The sequence below is a fragment of the Mastomys coucha genome, unplaced genomic scaffold (assembly GCF_008632895.1).
Source record: "Mastomys coucha isolate ucsf_1 unplaced genomic scaffold, UCSF_Mcou_1 pScaffold14, whole genome shotgun sequence".
Taxonomy (NCBI): Eukaryota; Metazoa; Chordata; class Mammalia; order Rodentia; family Muridae; genus Mastomys; species Mastomys coucha.
This window is the reverse complement of record NW_022196896.1, coordinates 32492575-32509392: the sequence shown is the minus strand read 5'-3', so window position 1 is coordinate 32509392 and position 16818 is coordinate 32492575. Positions and strand designations below refer to the sequence as shown.

At 44.9% G+C, this 16818-nt stretch overlaps 1 protein-coding gene across 8 annotated transcripts in view; it reads left to right on the top strand.

The window, feature by feature from the left end:
• The window catches only part of Lyn (LYN proto-oncogene, Src family tyrosine kinase), a 113629-nt gene extending 96811 nt beyond the window's left edge, over positions 1-16818 (top strand). For all 8 annotated transcript variants that reach the window (XM_031366719.1, XM_031366717.1, XM_031366722.1 and 5 more), the window contains 3 exons: positions 9275-9428; positions 11563-11694; positions 15476-16818. In XM_031366719.1, coding sequence (XP_031222579.1) covers positions 9275-9428; positions 11563-11694; positions 15476-15678 — 489 coding nt within the window. In that variant the 3' untranslated portion in view covers positions 15679-16818. The remainder of the gene's footprint in view (positions 1-9274; positions 9429-11562; positions 11695-15475) is intronic.

The following is a 16818-nucleotide window of genomic DNA, read 5'->3' as shown; positions in this document are numbered from 1 at the left end:
TCTACCCCTCCTGCCAGCCTCTACCCCTCCTGCCAGCCTCTACCTCCTCCTGCCAGCCTCTACCCCCTCCTGTCAGCCTCTACCCCCTCTTGCCAGCTTCGTAAGGAAAAGCTGGAGTGGTGGAGGGAAACCTTTACAGGCTCCATCCGTAAACACAGATTATTTTGAAAACTCACTTCAAAGGGGATGAAATATAAATAGAGATGACCCCAACTCTGTTTCTGGAATTTATTATGTCTTGTTACAAACTTCCCTGAAACTCATCCCAGGGCGAGTGAGTTTAACCAACTGACGTGTAGAGAGGCAGCGACCCATTCCTTAGCTTCTGGCTTGGTGTCTGACAGATTCTTACTTTCTCTCTCCTTGTTAGAAAGTAAACTTGAGCCGGGCGGTGGTGGTGCACGCCTTTAATCCCAGCACTTGGGAGGCAGAAGCAGGCGGATTTCTGAGTTCGAGGCCAGCCTGGTCTACAGAGTGAGTTCCAGGACAGCCAGGGCTATACAGAGAAACCCTGTCTCGAAAAACAAACAAACAAACAAAAAAAACTTGATAGACAAGGGCTCTTCTGGGAGACTCTGCCTTGAGAACAGGGTGGAGCTTGTAGGCAGGGACGACTGTATCAGTGAAGAGATAGATGGGTGGATGGATGAATAAATGCAGCTCTCTTCAGCAAGGAAAACTCCCACCTCAGACGGAGCTTGACCTCAGTCCTTTGACACTCTAAGACCAAGCTATCACAGCTCAATTGGTTCAGTTCCAGCAACAACAACAGTGACAACAACAACAACATGCTGAGGCTGCGTGTACCTAGGGCATTCTAGAGATGGTGTGGTGCTTTTCTCCCCACTTTTCATTAAAAGTCTATACATGTGTGTGTGTGCCTATCACATATAATCTTTTCCTGACCATTTCCTTCTCATTCACCTAGAAACAGCACTTAGGTTATGCGTGCCCAGTTCTTCACTGGTTAGCAGCAGCACTGAGCACGGCTGTGCACAAAGCTCTGCTGGGCTGGGCTCCTTATGATAGAGGCCAGGACCAGGCAGCAACATCAGAGGGCAGCTGTCTTAGTTCTTGTCAAAGTCACAGCTCATTCCCACGGAGCATTGAGCCTTGAGCTGAGGGACTCATTCCCTGCATGGAGGCATCAGGCGCCCCCTGTTGGGTCAGTCCACACTTCACAGCAGGGACAGTCTTGACTCTGAAGAAGTACTCAGTGGCCACTGTCATTTTTCTTGTTTCCTCTCTCAGTGAAGTCAGTGGGAAACCACTTATTTCTCCTTTGTCAGTGGTCTCTGCTCAGATAGAGACAGGATTAGGGCATTTCCATCACTGCCATGGCAGTGAAAAGATTTCCACCATGTCTGCCACTTTCTGCCCTATTCTAAAGCGATAAGTCATTTTTACGAATCCATGGTAGCCAACCTGTATAGCCAGTGTGCCTGAGATCAGTGTGCCTGTGCCCACCTGGCCTCCCACCTGGCCTCCCACTGGCCTCTCTGGGACCACCTCTAGTGTTTATAATTGCACTGCTGTAAACCCATTACTGATTTTAGTCATTTTCCTATTGATACAGTGCAGAGCTGAGGGTATAAGTGGCAGAACCACATGGCCTGGAGAAGCCACAAGTAACAAGGGGTCACATAGCTGGAAAATAAACTAGTATAATGATAGATCTGCTCAATGTAGACATATAGCTTATAAATATAATAGCTGGTTGTATATTTTTTATATGGGCTTACTGGGGTATAACAGATGTACAAGTATTTCTCAAGCCCCTACAATGGCTTCTTGTATGTGTATACGTGTGTGTGTGTGTGTGTGTGTGTGTGTGTATGTTCATGTAACTTCAAGTACACATGTGCATGTATATGTGCATGTGTGTATGAAGGGCCAGAGATAAACCTTGTGTATCATTCCTTAGGAGTAGTTTACCTCCTTTGAGACTAGGGTGTCTCACCACAGCATCTGCTTTGGTCCCTAGCCCCTCACTAGCTTAACTTGCTCTTTTCTAGTGTGTCCACACAATTCTCAGCAGAGTGAAGTAATCTCATATGAATTATTGTGCAAGAGAAAGTCTAAGAAAAACAACTGACAATTCCCCTTCACACCCTAACGGGAATCATTTCCTTTCATGGGAACATACTACTTTAAATGCAGCTGGTCCCTTGGGGGAGCCACCTGTGGAAAGCTGTGTCCCTGAGGAGTCCTTGTCTGTTGTTGGCTGCTTACATTCTGACCAGCCCCGGGTGTGGCCTCGCCTGTGTTTGTTCCTCTCTCCTCCCTCATCCTCAGCAGTGAGGACAGGCCGACAGACTTACAGATTTGTCTTGGCTGGCTTTTAAATGATCTCATCTTCTTTCTCTTTCTCTTCTTTATTTGGTGAACGCTCTGTTTTTAAAGGCAGAAGTCAGGCCGGGCAGTGGTGGCACATGCCTTTAATCCCAGCACTTGGGAGGCAGAGGCAGGTGGATTTCCGAGTTTGAGGCCAGCCTGATCTACAGAGTGAGTTCCAGAACATCCAGGGTGGAGCCCACTAGACATAGCTTCAAATTCTGGTCTTCCTTGGAGAAGACCTTCTCTGGGCCCCGGCTCCTCTTCTTTGTTATGAATGGCACCTGTTGTCCAGGCTAGTTTATAAAAGTCTAGCAGGGTCAGGGTAAGGAGAAGCTAAAATGGCAGCTGTTGTCATCACCAGCATCAACATCAAAGCATAGGTCATTATGTATTTTTGGGGGGGGGGGAGAGTGAAATACAGATATTATAACTAAATCAAACTAAGAGATTCAAGAGACTCAGCAGTCATGAGTGGGCTTTTTGATCCATGCTTCCTCCGCACGCCTTATAGATTGCAGTGTAGGGACCCAGTATAGAGAATCACTGGCCATTACTATCTATTGTTTCTTTGGTAATGGACAAATGTTGCCCTGTTGGAGACAGAGAAATGTGGATCCTTGTTTTGCTTGGTTTGCAAACTCTGTTTTCTGTTCTTATCGTTACACCTTCTCCCAGTTAGGAAAGACTTCAGAGATTGTGATGTGTAGCGCCTGCTGCTCATTTTTCCCTTCCACTTTACTAGAGTTGTCCTTACTCCATAGGCTCTTGGTGCCCTGGAGGAAGATTAACTCTCTTAACCCTTTGCTCAGCTGTAGGAGGCAAGTGGCACTCTAGAGTGTGGGGTGAGCTTGCCCCACAAGCAGGTGAGGCAGCAGGGTGGTGGGGTCCTTTCTTCCTGCCCTTTGGTGGCTCCCTCTTTAGCAGGTGTCATGCTTGCCTGGGTGACTGATGTGTTCCCACAGTCCATTCTAAGGAAGACTGCGTTTCAGTTCCTGCTTCTCATTCAGGCTGAAGCTTCCCGGGATAAAGTTTAGCTTTGCTTGAGAGATCACATTCGGCTTTCCTGAGTTCCTTTCTCCCTGAGTCAGCTGACTCTGGTATGGGTCAGCTTTCTTATTAGAAACAGAAACAAAACCTTTCTCCTGCTAACTGCTGATGTTCCCAAAAGCTGTAGTAATTAGTGGACATGAACACTGGAGCAATAGTTGTGGAGCTCAAGTCACCTGTGAGACACTTCATTAACTGTCCAAAGCATCAAGGAAGTTGGATGGTGACATCTGAGCAAGTGTCCATGAACAGAAGAGCACCACAGTGAGGAGCTGCCTGGGTGCTAAGCATTGTTGTGGGAGCTGACTGGAAGCTACACTCTGTTGGGTGCTGGAATGGACCAGTTCCACACAGACGGATGACTGACTTGGGAGCAGTTTTCACTAGTAAGTCAGTCACTCGCAAGGAGAATTATTTGAGTTCTGCCTGGGTTTGCAGACATAATTGATATTTCCAGCTAGAGTTAAATCTCCCATAAAGAAGGTTTGTTGTGTATCACTGTGGGCCTTGGATGTTCTCCACACATATGTATATAACTGTTTTGTGAGCCCTCAGCATGGCACTAAGTATGTGCAATGGTGATGCAAAGCTCGAGTTCATTAGTGGAGAGGGACCAGTGTTGCCTTCCTCAGAGTGATCCTGGCACAGTGGGGAGCTGATCAGACAGATCATGCTGTGCACCCCTTGTTTGCGGAATAAGAAGACAGACTTTCTATGTAATCATTGTTAGTGGGTGGGAAATTTATGTGAGCATGCCCAAGCAAGATTCTTCTAATATCTTTAGTCTGATTTAACATTCCTGATGTTGTATCCTGGGAGAAAATCATGTGCAAAGTAATAGGACCCTGGAGTTTATATTCTATCACCACCCAGCCCACCATAAATGTGTGTGTGTGTGTGTGTGTGTGTGAGGCTGTAAGAACTACTTTGTGTGAAAAACCACCCATGGTTACCAAATTTCAATGTTGTGCCAGCCATTGGCTGCAAATACAACCATAGTCCCTGATTATAGTACCTCGTGAAGATTTCACCACCTTAGGCTATGTAAGTACAGCTCACAATGCTTAAACAACAGCAAATCACTTAATGATAGATTTTTTTAAGAATGAATCCCTACTAAGGCATGACAACAGGCTAGCAGTCCACAGTGCCCTCCAGGATTCAGACCACAGTCTACGGTCCAGTCCTGGTCCAACTCCCCTTGCAACCCCCAAAAATGAGTCTACACCGGTAAGAGGCAGTGTTTGTTTTCTGCATGCCGCAGCTCCTGGTGCGACATCTGTTAGAAGGCCATACTTCCCATCTCTGACATGTGTGCTTGGCCAGACCTGTGGCTCTGGGCTTGTGGGAGGGCAGGCTCTTCAGCTGATTGGTTCTTGAAGATAGTCAGCCAGTTGGCTGAAACCTGAGGAAAGCTGGCTGACTGGTGGCTGAGTGAGAGTATCCCTGAAGCCTCTCTTCTTTCCCAAGGCACATTAGAGAGGCTGCATCTCAGAACTCATTTCCTGACACTGCAAGTCTGTTTATCAACTGACAAGACAAGCCAGTCCCTCACCCCAAGTGGTGTCATTTTACTTTTTGTGGCTAGGTTGGTAGGCTGGTGTGGACCCTGTGATTCATAGACCTCCTCCTTGCCTCGTAGCTCGGCCTGTCCTCCCAGGAGACACCACACTCAGCAAGGGTGTGTTTCACAGCATTTGCTTCAATCAGAACCATTTCCAAGTGACAGGCAGCAATGCTGGATAGAGTGTGGTCATGGAGTGTGGTTGTCATGTACCTCCATGGGCTTCCTTCACTCTGCTGTTTTATGGGGCCCTTAACTTCTCTAAGCTCCATCTGCGTGTGCTCCATGGCAGTAAAACCTGCCTAGTGGTTGTTATTAGGGTCAAAGATGAATGAAGCATAAAGGCTGTAAAACACAGTAAATGCTGAACCAGTGGCGGTTATTATCTCTCTCACTACCTAGCAGCCATCATCATCATTTGGAAGCTGAGCTCAGAAAAGCACTCTGACTGGAATAGAAAGCCACAGACTGTTATTGCTTCAGAGTTTCACCTCCAAACACTTTCAGCAGGTGCCTAGCTTGAGTACATGTGTGTGGAGCCCTCCTAGCAGAGCTGACCATGAGAATCCATGTCCGGGCCTGAGAGTGAGCGGAGCCCTTGCCATCTGCGATGCTTGTATCTGTGTGTCCCACACAGGTTTCTAGTTAACTGCGGTTTAGGCCTAAGTTGGGATTTTAGCCAGCTTCAGATTCTTTGCACTCCTGGCCCAGGTTCTACGTAATTATTAGACAGTTAGCTAGAAGTGACCAGAATTTCACTAAGGAGGACTGGAAACGGGCTCAGAGAGCATCAGTAATGACCATGCAATGGTTTGTATCCCTTTGGGGCTCTAGAACCTGCCTCTGGCTCATTTCAGCAAGGCATCTCTCTGTCTCCTTAAACCAAGCATTCCATCCAGTTGTGTAACAATTGCTTGGCCCATTTTTCTACTTAGTCCTAGCATGCTCTGCACTCTTCCACTTTCCTTGGCTTTAGTAAGTTTGGCTAAGGTTGATGTGCCAGCAAACTAAGAGAAACTGAGGCATGACTCTTGCTCCCAAACCTTGCTTCATCCTCTCATATTACATCACTGTCTGTCCTCTATGTCATGCCCCACTGGTCTGGCGCAGAGTCATCTAGAGGAACCTCACCAGGGCAGTCACACACACACACACACACACACACACACACACACACACACACACCACCTACCGCCTTCTGGGGACTTCCTGTTGAAGCTATTTTGAATGTTTCCAGATATGGGTGCACATCTTCTGAGTGCTTAGGGCCACTGAGAGTGTGGAAAAGCAGAGACCACGCAGTCATTGCTGCCTAGACCAGCCTCACATTTTCCCCTGCCACCCTCTGGTTTCTGCTCTGTATGCTTACCGATTGTCAGATTTGTACAATGCTTTACAAGGCCAGGCTTCTACATCAAGACTCCTGTGTCACTGTGCTTTGTACTAAGTTTAGAGCTGAATGCCCAGGGATTTGCACCTTTGAAGTGCACACGTGGATAGAGTGGTAAGCCGTGGAGATGCACTCCTTGGAGAAAGCACAGTCCTACCAAGGCTTCCCCCAAAAAGTGGCCTCTCAGCTGAGACTTGCAGAATGGATGGGTCACATAAGAGGGGAGTGAATGTTCCAAGCAGAGGTTTGAGGGTGGTTCCCAGGAGGCTGTGCTGTGGGAGGGGTCATGGTGAAGAGGCAGGAAGATGAAGCAAAGCCAGATCCTGTAGAACCTTGGTAGCATTGTTAAAGTATTTGGACAGTGTACCTTGGTGCCAGTAGTGAATGAAATTTTGGGTTGACTAGACTTTTATGAAGGTCTGTGACATATTGAGTGTTCTCGAATTTTTGTGGCCAGAAAATAATACCTGTCAAATTCTGTGTGCTAGCAACATAATTTCTTGGTGCTTGTAAAAACCTAGCTCAGGGGCTGGAGAGATGGCTCAGCAGTTAAGAACACTGAATGCTCTTCCAGTAGACCTGAATTTGACTTCCAGCAACTACATGATGTCTCACACCCATCTGTAATGGGATCTGATGCTCTCTTCTGGTGTGTCTGAAGAGAGCAATAGTGTACTCACATATTTAAAATAAATAAATAAATCTTAAAAAAAAAACAAGACAAAATCAAAACCTTAGCTCGTTTTACAGTGGGAGATTAGTAGCAGCAGCAAAGTTGCACTAGACAAAAGTGAGAATAGAAAAGATATACAGTGCAACCTTTGCCTTAGAGGCGCTTATTATCTGGTTGCCATGACAACAGTAAGCACCCTGAACAGAATAAAAACAATGGGAAAGCTACAGCACTTAGCTGCAAGGAGTGTTTGTGCAAACCAACATTGTAGGACAGGTGACAGTTCTGGATGGGACTTGGTCGACTCTGAAAGGGACCCAGGACGAGACCTGGAAGAAAAGAAAAGGAAGTGCTAAGAAGCTGCTCCTTTGCTGAACAGTGGGGCAAGGGGCTCGAGTGGGCTTCGCCTCATGAGGTAATGGGCTGCCGGAGGTGATGGAGGAGTTCGGTCCTCCCAGGTGAGCTGCTGCAGTTTAAGGCAGAACCTGGGGACAGTTCACTCTATTGAGAAGTAATCCTGATTGGAGATGACTTCTTCTAACTCTCTTACACATACACACACACACACACACACACACACACACACACAAACATACAGACAAGCACACGGAAACACACATACACAAACAAACACACATACACATACACACACACACACACAAACATACAGATAAGCACACGGAAACACATATACACAAACAAACACACATACACACACAAACAAACACACATACACACACGCACACACACACACACACACACACACACCCCTTCCTTCCTTATCCCCGACTGTGTAATTTGGTGGCACAATCCTTTAACTGATTTTAGAGCTCTGCCACATTTCCTACCAGCACTAAGTGATACCTTCTCCTCTCTGGGCCATTGTCTATTTGAATCCTTCATTCTACCTCACAGTCTTGCTTAGTTGTCAGAGTATATTCTGTTCGTCCTGAGGGACTGTGCTCATAGGCTCTGGAGAGCTAGCCCCACACCTCTTCCTTAGCAAGATCTTGACAGAAAGGGTCCTACTAACAAGCTCCGCCCTCATCTCCTATTGTTGGTGCCTTATAATGAACTTGTATTAGCAAATCACTTTCCTCACTTCTGTTGTCTTAGTTCTGGTTTCTACCACAATACACCATGGACTGAATAGCCCAAACAACAGGCATTTATTTCTCAGAGTTCTAGGGACATCCGGGAGGAAGCACCAGCGCATTCAGTGTCTGGCTCAAGCCCATTCTCCTTTACAGCCTCTTACTAGCTATGGCTACCCAAGGTGGAAGGGACCAGGATGCTCTCTGTGGCCTCTTGTGTGAGGGCACCAAGTCTGCCCTGATCCCCTGACCTAATTACTTTACAGCTGCCAACACATAAGGATCATATTGAGGGTCACGGTATCAATATGAATTTGGGGAATACAACATCCAGAGGATAGCATATATTTCCTCACTTACGAATCTAAGATTCGCATCAGCATGGGCAGGTTTTGCAGGTCTTAAGAAGAGTCTTCACACTGTTAAAAATGTTGAAATATATTGTTATTTTAAAAACAAACCGTTACCATGGGGCTGAAGACCTAGCTCAGCAGTTAAGATCATGAACTGCTTTTAGAGAGGCCCCAAGTTCAGGTTCCAGGATTTATGTTGGGCTGCTCTCAACTGCCTGCAACTCCAGCTCCAGATGCCGCCTTCTGGCCTCCACGAGCAACTACATGCAATGTTTATACTGTCACACAAAACACACACACACACACACACACACACACACACACACACACGGACACACACACGGACACGGACACAGACACACACGGACACAGACACACACCTGGACACACGGATAAATAAAAATAAAATAGCCGGGCAGTGGTGGTGCACGCCTTTAATCCCAGAACTTGGGAGGCAGAGGCAGGCGGATTTCTGAGTTCAAGGCCAGCCTGGTCTACAGAGTGAGTTCCAGGACAGCCAGGGATATACAGAGAAACCCTGTCTCAAGAAAATAAATAAAAAAATAAAATAAAATAATCCCTTTTTAAAGTTATCATCATTATAGATGTCAGGGACAGATTTTAGAAAGGATCCTAAGGGCGACTTTAGCACTATCATAAAACTTTCAACAATCAGAATAATAATACACATAAAAGGGTCTCAAAAACTCAAGCTTTGTGTTTGGTTTGTGGTTGGTTTGGTTTGGTTTGGTTTTTCTTGATGGCCAACCATGACAGCCTATCTAGAATACAAGCCTGAGCTCCTTCTGTTTGCAGATTGCTGAAGGCATGGCATACATCGAGCGGAAGAACTACATCCACCGTGATCTGCGAGCTGCTAATGTCCTGGTCTCTGAGTCACTCATGTGCAAGATTGCAGACTTTGGCCTGGCGAGAGTCATCGAAGATAACGAGTACACAGCAAGGGAAGGTATGTATGCTGACTCACAGAGGCCATCTCGATGCAGGCATGTGATGTGCTGTCCACACCTTTGACCCCTCCACCCCCCTGTGCCGATGCCCTCCTACTTCTCCATTCCCAATTCCGCCTTGTGTTCTCTCTGTTCCCACAGACCTTGCTTCTATCTTCAGGACAGGGCAGTGCTGTGTAACAAGGTTCAGAAAGAGTAGCATCTGTCTTCTTCTTTGCTGTTTTTTTTAGTAAGAGGGGTTGTTTTACTCTTTGGTACTGAGGCTCAATGGACTAGAGCCTCATGCTTACAACGCGCAAGAGCTCAACCACTGAGTTGTAGCACGGTCTTACTGTGTAACCCAGGCTGGCCTCAAACTATAAATCCTGCTGCCTCCGCCTCCCAAGGGCTAGGATTACAGGTGTGTGCACCACACATCCAGCCTCGAATTTCAGTTAGTCAAACTAAAACAAAACTAAATTTGTCAAAATTAAGATTCTTTGTTTATCCTGTAAGGCAAATTTCTTCTCTCAATAGTAAAGTATGTGTGCTTCCCTGAACTGCAGAGATGTTTGTAACACTCATTGCATGCTGTAGACCACTGATGATGGGCCTCAGAAGATCTGCAGCTCTAGAGATCCCTTTCTGAGGGGCTGAGTCGTGATCCAAACCAGGGAATCTGGCTTCTGAGAACATGAGCAAGAACTGATTCCACTAGTTTGTTAACACCAACAAACACTGAGTCTTTGAAAAATAACCAGAAAGGTACAAAGACCATAAAGAACATGTCAGAATTATACCAAATATAAAGCAATAACAAGGAGATGCTCCCAGTCTCTGCATCTCTGTCCTCCCATCATGTACCACTGTTCTAGACTGTCTGGGAATAATCTAGGAATCAGTGATACAGCCCGGCACACAACAGAGGTGTACACAACTGTCTTTATTGTTGTTGTAGGGACTTCCAGTTTTAGTAAGGCTCTGCAAAAGAAAACTCATACAAAGACATAGTACAGGTAATGTTTTCAAGCAATGGCTACGAACCCTTAGCAGTTCCACGATGATAGAGTTACAGTCTGTGCCAAGTCTTGCTTTCCTCGAAGGAAATTATATGTAATTCTGGCTGTGGATATAGTTCAGTGGTCAAATGTTTGCCTTTCATTTATCCCCAGCACTAAAAGTTAAGTAGGTGAGTTTAAATGAAATAAAAGAAGTATCCATGCAAACTTAGGATGGGCTCATTAAAGAAAAACCTTTACTGTTTTGTAGAGAAGGTTTGGTGCAACATTTTGATGGGTTTGTTCGGTTTGGTCTTTTGAGATGGGGTTCTGTGTTGCTGTCCAGGTTAGCTTCAAATTCCTTGCATCAAGAGATGCCCCATGCCTTAGCTGAGAATACAGGTGCATGCCAGTATACTAAACTCTAGATAAAATTTCAACACATTTGAAAGGCCAACAAGCCAGGTGGTGGTGGTGCATGCTTTTGATCCCAGCACTTGGGAGGCAGAGGCAGGTGGATTTCTGAGTTTGAGGCCAGCCTGGTCTACAGAGTGAGTTCCAGGACAGCCAGGGCTACACAGAGAAACCCTGTCTCAAAAAAACTAAAAAAGAAAGAAAGAAAGAAAGAAAGAAAGAAAGAAAGAAAGAAAGAAAGAAAGAAAGAAGGAAAGAGAGAGAGAGAGAAAGAAAGAAAGAAAGAAAGAAAGAGAGGCAGAGAGAGAGAGAGAAAGAAAAAGAAAGAAAGAAAGAAAAAAAGAAAGAAAGAAGGAGAGAGGGAGAGAAAGAAAGAAAGAAAGAAAGAAAGAAAGAAAGAAAGAAAGGAAGAAAGGAAGGAAGAAAGAGAGAAAGGCCAACAAAATAAGAAATGTATTTGGATTGTACACCATGCCCTTTTGTGATTAAAGTTGAACTGGTTACAGTGCCCCCAAGAGGTTCTAGAAGAAACTGCTTCTAAGGAGAGGAGGACCCAAAAGGGACATGCAAGAAAGCGAGGTGAACCAAGGACGTTTGACACCATGTCTATTTTGATTGTGCACATATCTTTTATATTCCAAATAAATTACTTGAATTTCTAAAAAGAAAAAAGTCAAAGAAGAAAATTACTCATAACCTGTTAGCTTGAACTCAGAGTAAGAATCCACGCCTTCCTCCTCAGGTGCGAAGTTCCCTATCAAGTGGACGGCTCCAGAAGCCATCAACTTCGGCTGCTTCACCATCAAGTCTGATGTGTGGTCCTTCGGAATTCTCCTGTATGAGATAGTCACCTATGGGAAGATTCCCTACCCAGGTATCACTTCCCTACACCCCACTCCAGTGTGAGAGAAGAACCAAATGCCCCAAAGACAATAGCCCTGTCTACCCAGACCTGTGCTTCTGACAGAGTTTGGGGTTATTACCTTTTATGCAAATGTTGCTGAGCAATGCTTAGCTGCTTCTTCATCTCTACCTCACTCTTTCTTCAGTGAGTTCACCACTTACTACCTTGTGCACCTGGAACTGCTCCGGGTGTTTCAGTGGGGCAGATGAGACACTAGTGTCCCTTTGCCAAAGCAGGGTTCCAGATGGGGCAGAACCTGTACAAGGAACGAGGGTCTTCAATGTCTTCTGATAGTTGGAAGAACTGAGGTAGTGGACAGAGCGGTGGGGTCTCTCCCTCTTCAGAGGGCAGTTGCTGTTCAGGAGTGAAGGACTCTTCTGATCTTAAAGTTAAATTTTTAGTGGCTTGAGAGATAAATCATCTGTTGAGAGCACTGGCTATTCATCCAGAGAACCTAGATTCAATTACCAGCGACTACATGGCCCCTCACAACCATCTACCAACTCCAATCCCAGGGGATCCAACACCCACTTCTGACCTCTGCAGGCATTGCTGGTACATAATGCACAGACACACATGTAGGCAAAACACACATGCACATAAAATTTAAGTTAAGAGGAGAAAATTACAGTGAAAATCATTAAATTTCCTAATTGTCCCATTCATTTAGAAATACCTGGGCATATGGGTAGAAGGATGCAAGTTCTCCACCATTCTCTTCATAGGAGAAACTGACAGTTAGTAGATAATTTCAGCTTGTGGTGGGGAAAAGGATGCTTGAGAGAGCATGTGGACAGCTATAGACTAGCAAGAATTCTTGCAAATAAGAGAGTGACTGTCTTTACCCAATGGTTGTTAGTGGCCGGGACTCAAAGGCATGAGGGAAGGAGGCTTGGAAGTTGAGGGTTGAGCATCCCACAGTGGGAACAGCCAGCTTTAGACCTGGGCCACAGTAAGGAAGCCAAGGTGATTTGGACCTTAATTGATATCTGATGAATGAATAATGGACAAATGAATGAATAACTCATGTAGGCTATTTAACCTAAAGATGGTTGCCGTACTGTGGATAAAATACTAGGAGGCCAGAATAACAGAGGAAGCAACAGACTTGGGGACAGAGAGTGGTAGAGGCCGTGAGCCTGGGGTCAGAGTGGTTGAACAGAGTCACCCTCAGCTTGAGGTGGAAGATGGGGAGGTGGTGTTGAAGTTAGTGGTTTAACACTGCTATAAACTAGGAAAACTATTTCTATTATCCACAGTATCAAAACAACAGACATCATTCTGTACTTAAGCCTATATCTATCTAACCCTACAAATATATAAATACAAATAAAAGATGTATTCATATATATAAATATGATACCTGATATAATAATATAATATTATATATAATGTGTATATTATGCGTAATATGTTGTTACATGTGGTATTCAGCCAAGGCCTCTGAAGCTCGGAAGAAAATGACAGGGCCTAAGCTGGTGGCAAAGGTGCTTCTAAACTGTGACCAAGCACCTCCTAAGACCTTCCCCTTGCCTGGCATGGTGTTCCAGATTTGGAAAGATTCTGTGTAACTGAGTGAGTGAGTGAGTGAGTGAGTGAGTATATAAGATCACAAAAGTGTGTTTGTGTGTGTGTATGTGTGTGTGTGTGTGTATTCAGAAACCATTGCTTCCTCTATACTCTACGACCTTGCCTTCTTGAATAGAGAGATGTGAGACTATCAGGAAGTTGTATTGACAACCACAAGACTCTACAGCATTAAAAATGACCAGAACTGCTCTTAGCTCCTTAGATATGATTCATAGACACAAAGAAACAGGCAAACATTGATGAATGAGAAATCTCCACCTTATTGCAAAGCTGCTGAGATTGGGTCCCCAAGTCAGAGCATCTTTCCAACTGGGCTATGTGTCACTTGAAGACAGCTCTCCATGTTAATCATTTCTGCATCCCTCAGAACTTCGTGCTGGCTCATGACCCATGGTGACTAGTAGTAAGTGCTATGGAAAGAATGTAGGATGCAACAGGAAGGACTGGAGGCCTCCAGCTAATGGGCATTTACATACTTTAGCCTAGCCACAAACTAAGTAGAAACTCTGAGTGAGTTTATGATAGAATGGGAATCCGCCTCCCATCTCCTTTCTTCTATAAGGCTTGTCATATCATGGCTTGATTTATGTGTTGGTTCACTCAAGAATAAAAAGATGGGTTTCTTTCTTCTCTTAACAAAGCAGATTTCACGGGCAGGATGGAGATACCTGTCCTTGGTCTGCATCATTGAGCGTGTTTTTCAGAGTTAAGAGAGCATACTGGAATAAGGAAGAAAATATCTGCAGGGAGGTTCAAGAGCTCCTACAAAGTTTATCTTCTATGGGCATCTGATTTTCTATATAACCAAGGATTCTTCAGGAAGGAAGTAAAGAGATATTCCTAACCAAGCTTGCAAACCCATGTTTATTTACCCCCTCCTGGACATTACCTTCCTCCAGCACCCTAGAACTTCAAGGAGAAGTAAAACCAGACATTTCCTCAGAAATGTATCCAATAGTCAGAGTTCCATAATTTTGTGGAAACCAAAGTTCCAACTAAAGAAAGTGATGTCAACCTGCTCATTGGGTGGGCAGAGAGGATCAAGTGAAATCTTCTGGTCAGAGGATTTCAGTAGACAGATTGAAAGTAGTATTTCATAAGTAGGTTTGAGGAAAGTTAATTCACCAGGTAAACAACTTGAAAAGCATACAAATAGAGAGATGGCTCCTTGATTAAGAGCACTGACTGCTCTTCTAGAGGCCCAGGGTTCAATTCCCAACATCTCTATGGTAGCTCACAACTGTATATTACTCCAGTCTCAGGGAATTAGACACATTCTTTTGACCCCCAAGGAAGAAAAACACGTAAATAAATGTCAATAAGCACATACTAAATATTAATAGAGTAGCCCTTTTCCAGAACGTTCTCGGGACAGGCCATTTTAAACACTATTGACTGAAACATACTATAGATTATACCTGAGAAAGCAAGGTAGAAAGCTGCATCTAGAGTCAATGTCTACTGACCAGATTTGGTTCTCGAGCTATGTTCTGCATCCAATAAGCATCATCATGTCTTATATGTTGAGTGTAAATGTTTGTTTAACAAAGTAGGCACAAAATCACATCCAAGAACAACCAAAGGAACAAGATGCTCCTGAAGTAAAAGGCCCTTTGCCTTTTTTCCTGGCACCTCTCTCACAGTTCCCCAAGGTATTTTCACCATGGGTCACTCTTTGGCCATGTTCAGACAGTATGTATGTGGATGTCAATGTGAAGGAGTTATTTATAAGGATATTGGGGTATGTGTGTATGAGTACAGGGACACATGTATATACATGCTTGGAGAGGCCAGAGGACAGCACTGGGTGTCATTCTTCAGTGTTGTCTATTGATTTTGAGATAGTCTCAGTGTAGAATTTGCCAAGTAGGCTAGGCTGACTGGCTAGTGAACCCCAGAGATCTGCTAATCTTACCTCCACTGCCTCCCAAACCCCACCGCCCTGAGAGTTGGGATTACAAGTGTTACCACCTTGCTTGGCTTTTGATGTAGGCTCTGTGAATTTGGGGAGAACATATGCCAACCCATAAGTAGACTCATGGAAGCTTTTTTTTTTCAGTCTTAGCTACAGAACACTGTTAGTCAGTCACCTCTGCAGTGTTCTGCCATTGAGCTGTGCTTCTAAACTCAACATGGCTGCTTTTGTTTGTTTTGGCCTCAGGGAGAACCAACGCAGACGTGATGAGTGCACTGTCACAGGGATACCGAATGCCACGGATGGAGAACTGCCCAGATGAGCTCTATGACATCATGAAAATGTGTTGGAAAGAAAAGGCAGAAGAGAGGCCAACTTTTGACTACTTACAGAGTGTCCTGGATGATTTCTATACAGCCACGGAAGGGCAGTATCAGCAGCAACCGTAGTGGGCATGGAGACCAGCCCATTGTAGTTAGTAAGACAAGCAGCCTTGGTGGAGCTAACTGTCTCATGCCAGGACCCTCTGTGTTCCTGGTTCCTGATGGACATGCTGAATTAACTCAGGAAGAACACCCTGGACATAGGATACTGTTTCTTAAATGGGTGACCACTGCTCAGTAGGACCACAGTCAGAATACAAACACCTGCTCGTTCCAACATGCACACTGGCTCTACAAGGGCTGAGTGACTCAGGTTTAGAGACTGTTGCAACAAAATCCCAGATGCAGCAAGAACTAAACTCACTTAGTGAAAAGAAACCCCCATGCACAGCAGGTGCGCCCTCACCTTCTCAATGCTTTGGCTTACTTTCTTAAAACCTACTAATCCAGCCTGTTAGCTTTTACAGGTGAAGCCACCAGCTTTAAAATGCCTTTTCTAAATTTGAATGGGTTTTGCTTTGGAAATTTGATTCCTCTTCACCTTCCACCCCACCCCCAGAAAATTAGACTATTAAACATTTTCCTTTGTGGTAAGATCACTGGACAGGAGGCGGCTCCGTGCTCACCCTGCAGGAGCGTTGTGCATGGGCACACAGAAGGACCACTACTGAACTGGAGCCCTTTGGAGCTATACCACTGCCCAGACCTCCCAGCGAAGTCAGGAAAGCCTCAAGCTCCAGAAGGGCTGTTTTTAATGGTCCAGGTATTTCAATTACAGGATTCTCGGAAGGCTTTCCTGGTGGTGTCCTTTGGGAGAAGTGTAAGCATCTATCTAATCTGTCAGGACTTTACGAGACCTTCCAAGAGTACAAAGCACTTCTCTCATTGCCTCCAATGACTTGAACATTTTACAAATAGTATATTTTGGTTGTACTCTAAAAAAGTTAAAATGCTGTATTTGGGGCTATTTTTGTGACTCAGTAATCTTTTCTAAAATGTATAAGATGTGTGAGAGACTATTGACAGGAAGGAAGCAAGCAATCATGGAGAAGCCTCTGGTGACCAGAGCAGTTTTGTTACCTGGGTTTTCCACTGTCGACTCCAATTGTCCAATTGGAAACTGCTGTCCCTTTCCCTTACGCTACTGTGTACATACTTAATATTTCTATTTTTGATTTTATTTTAATACACCCAATAACATCTCAA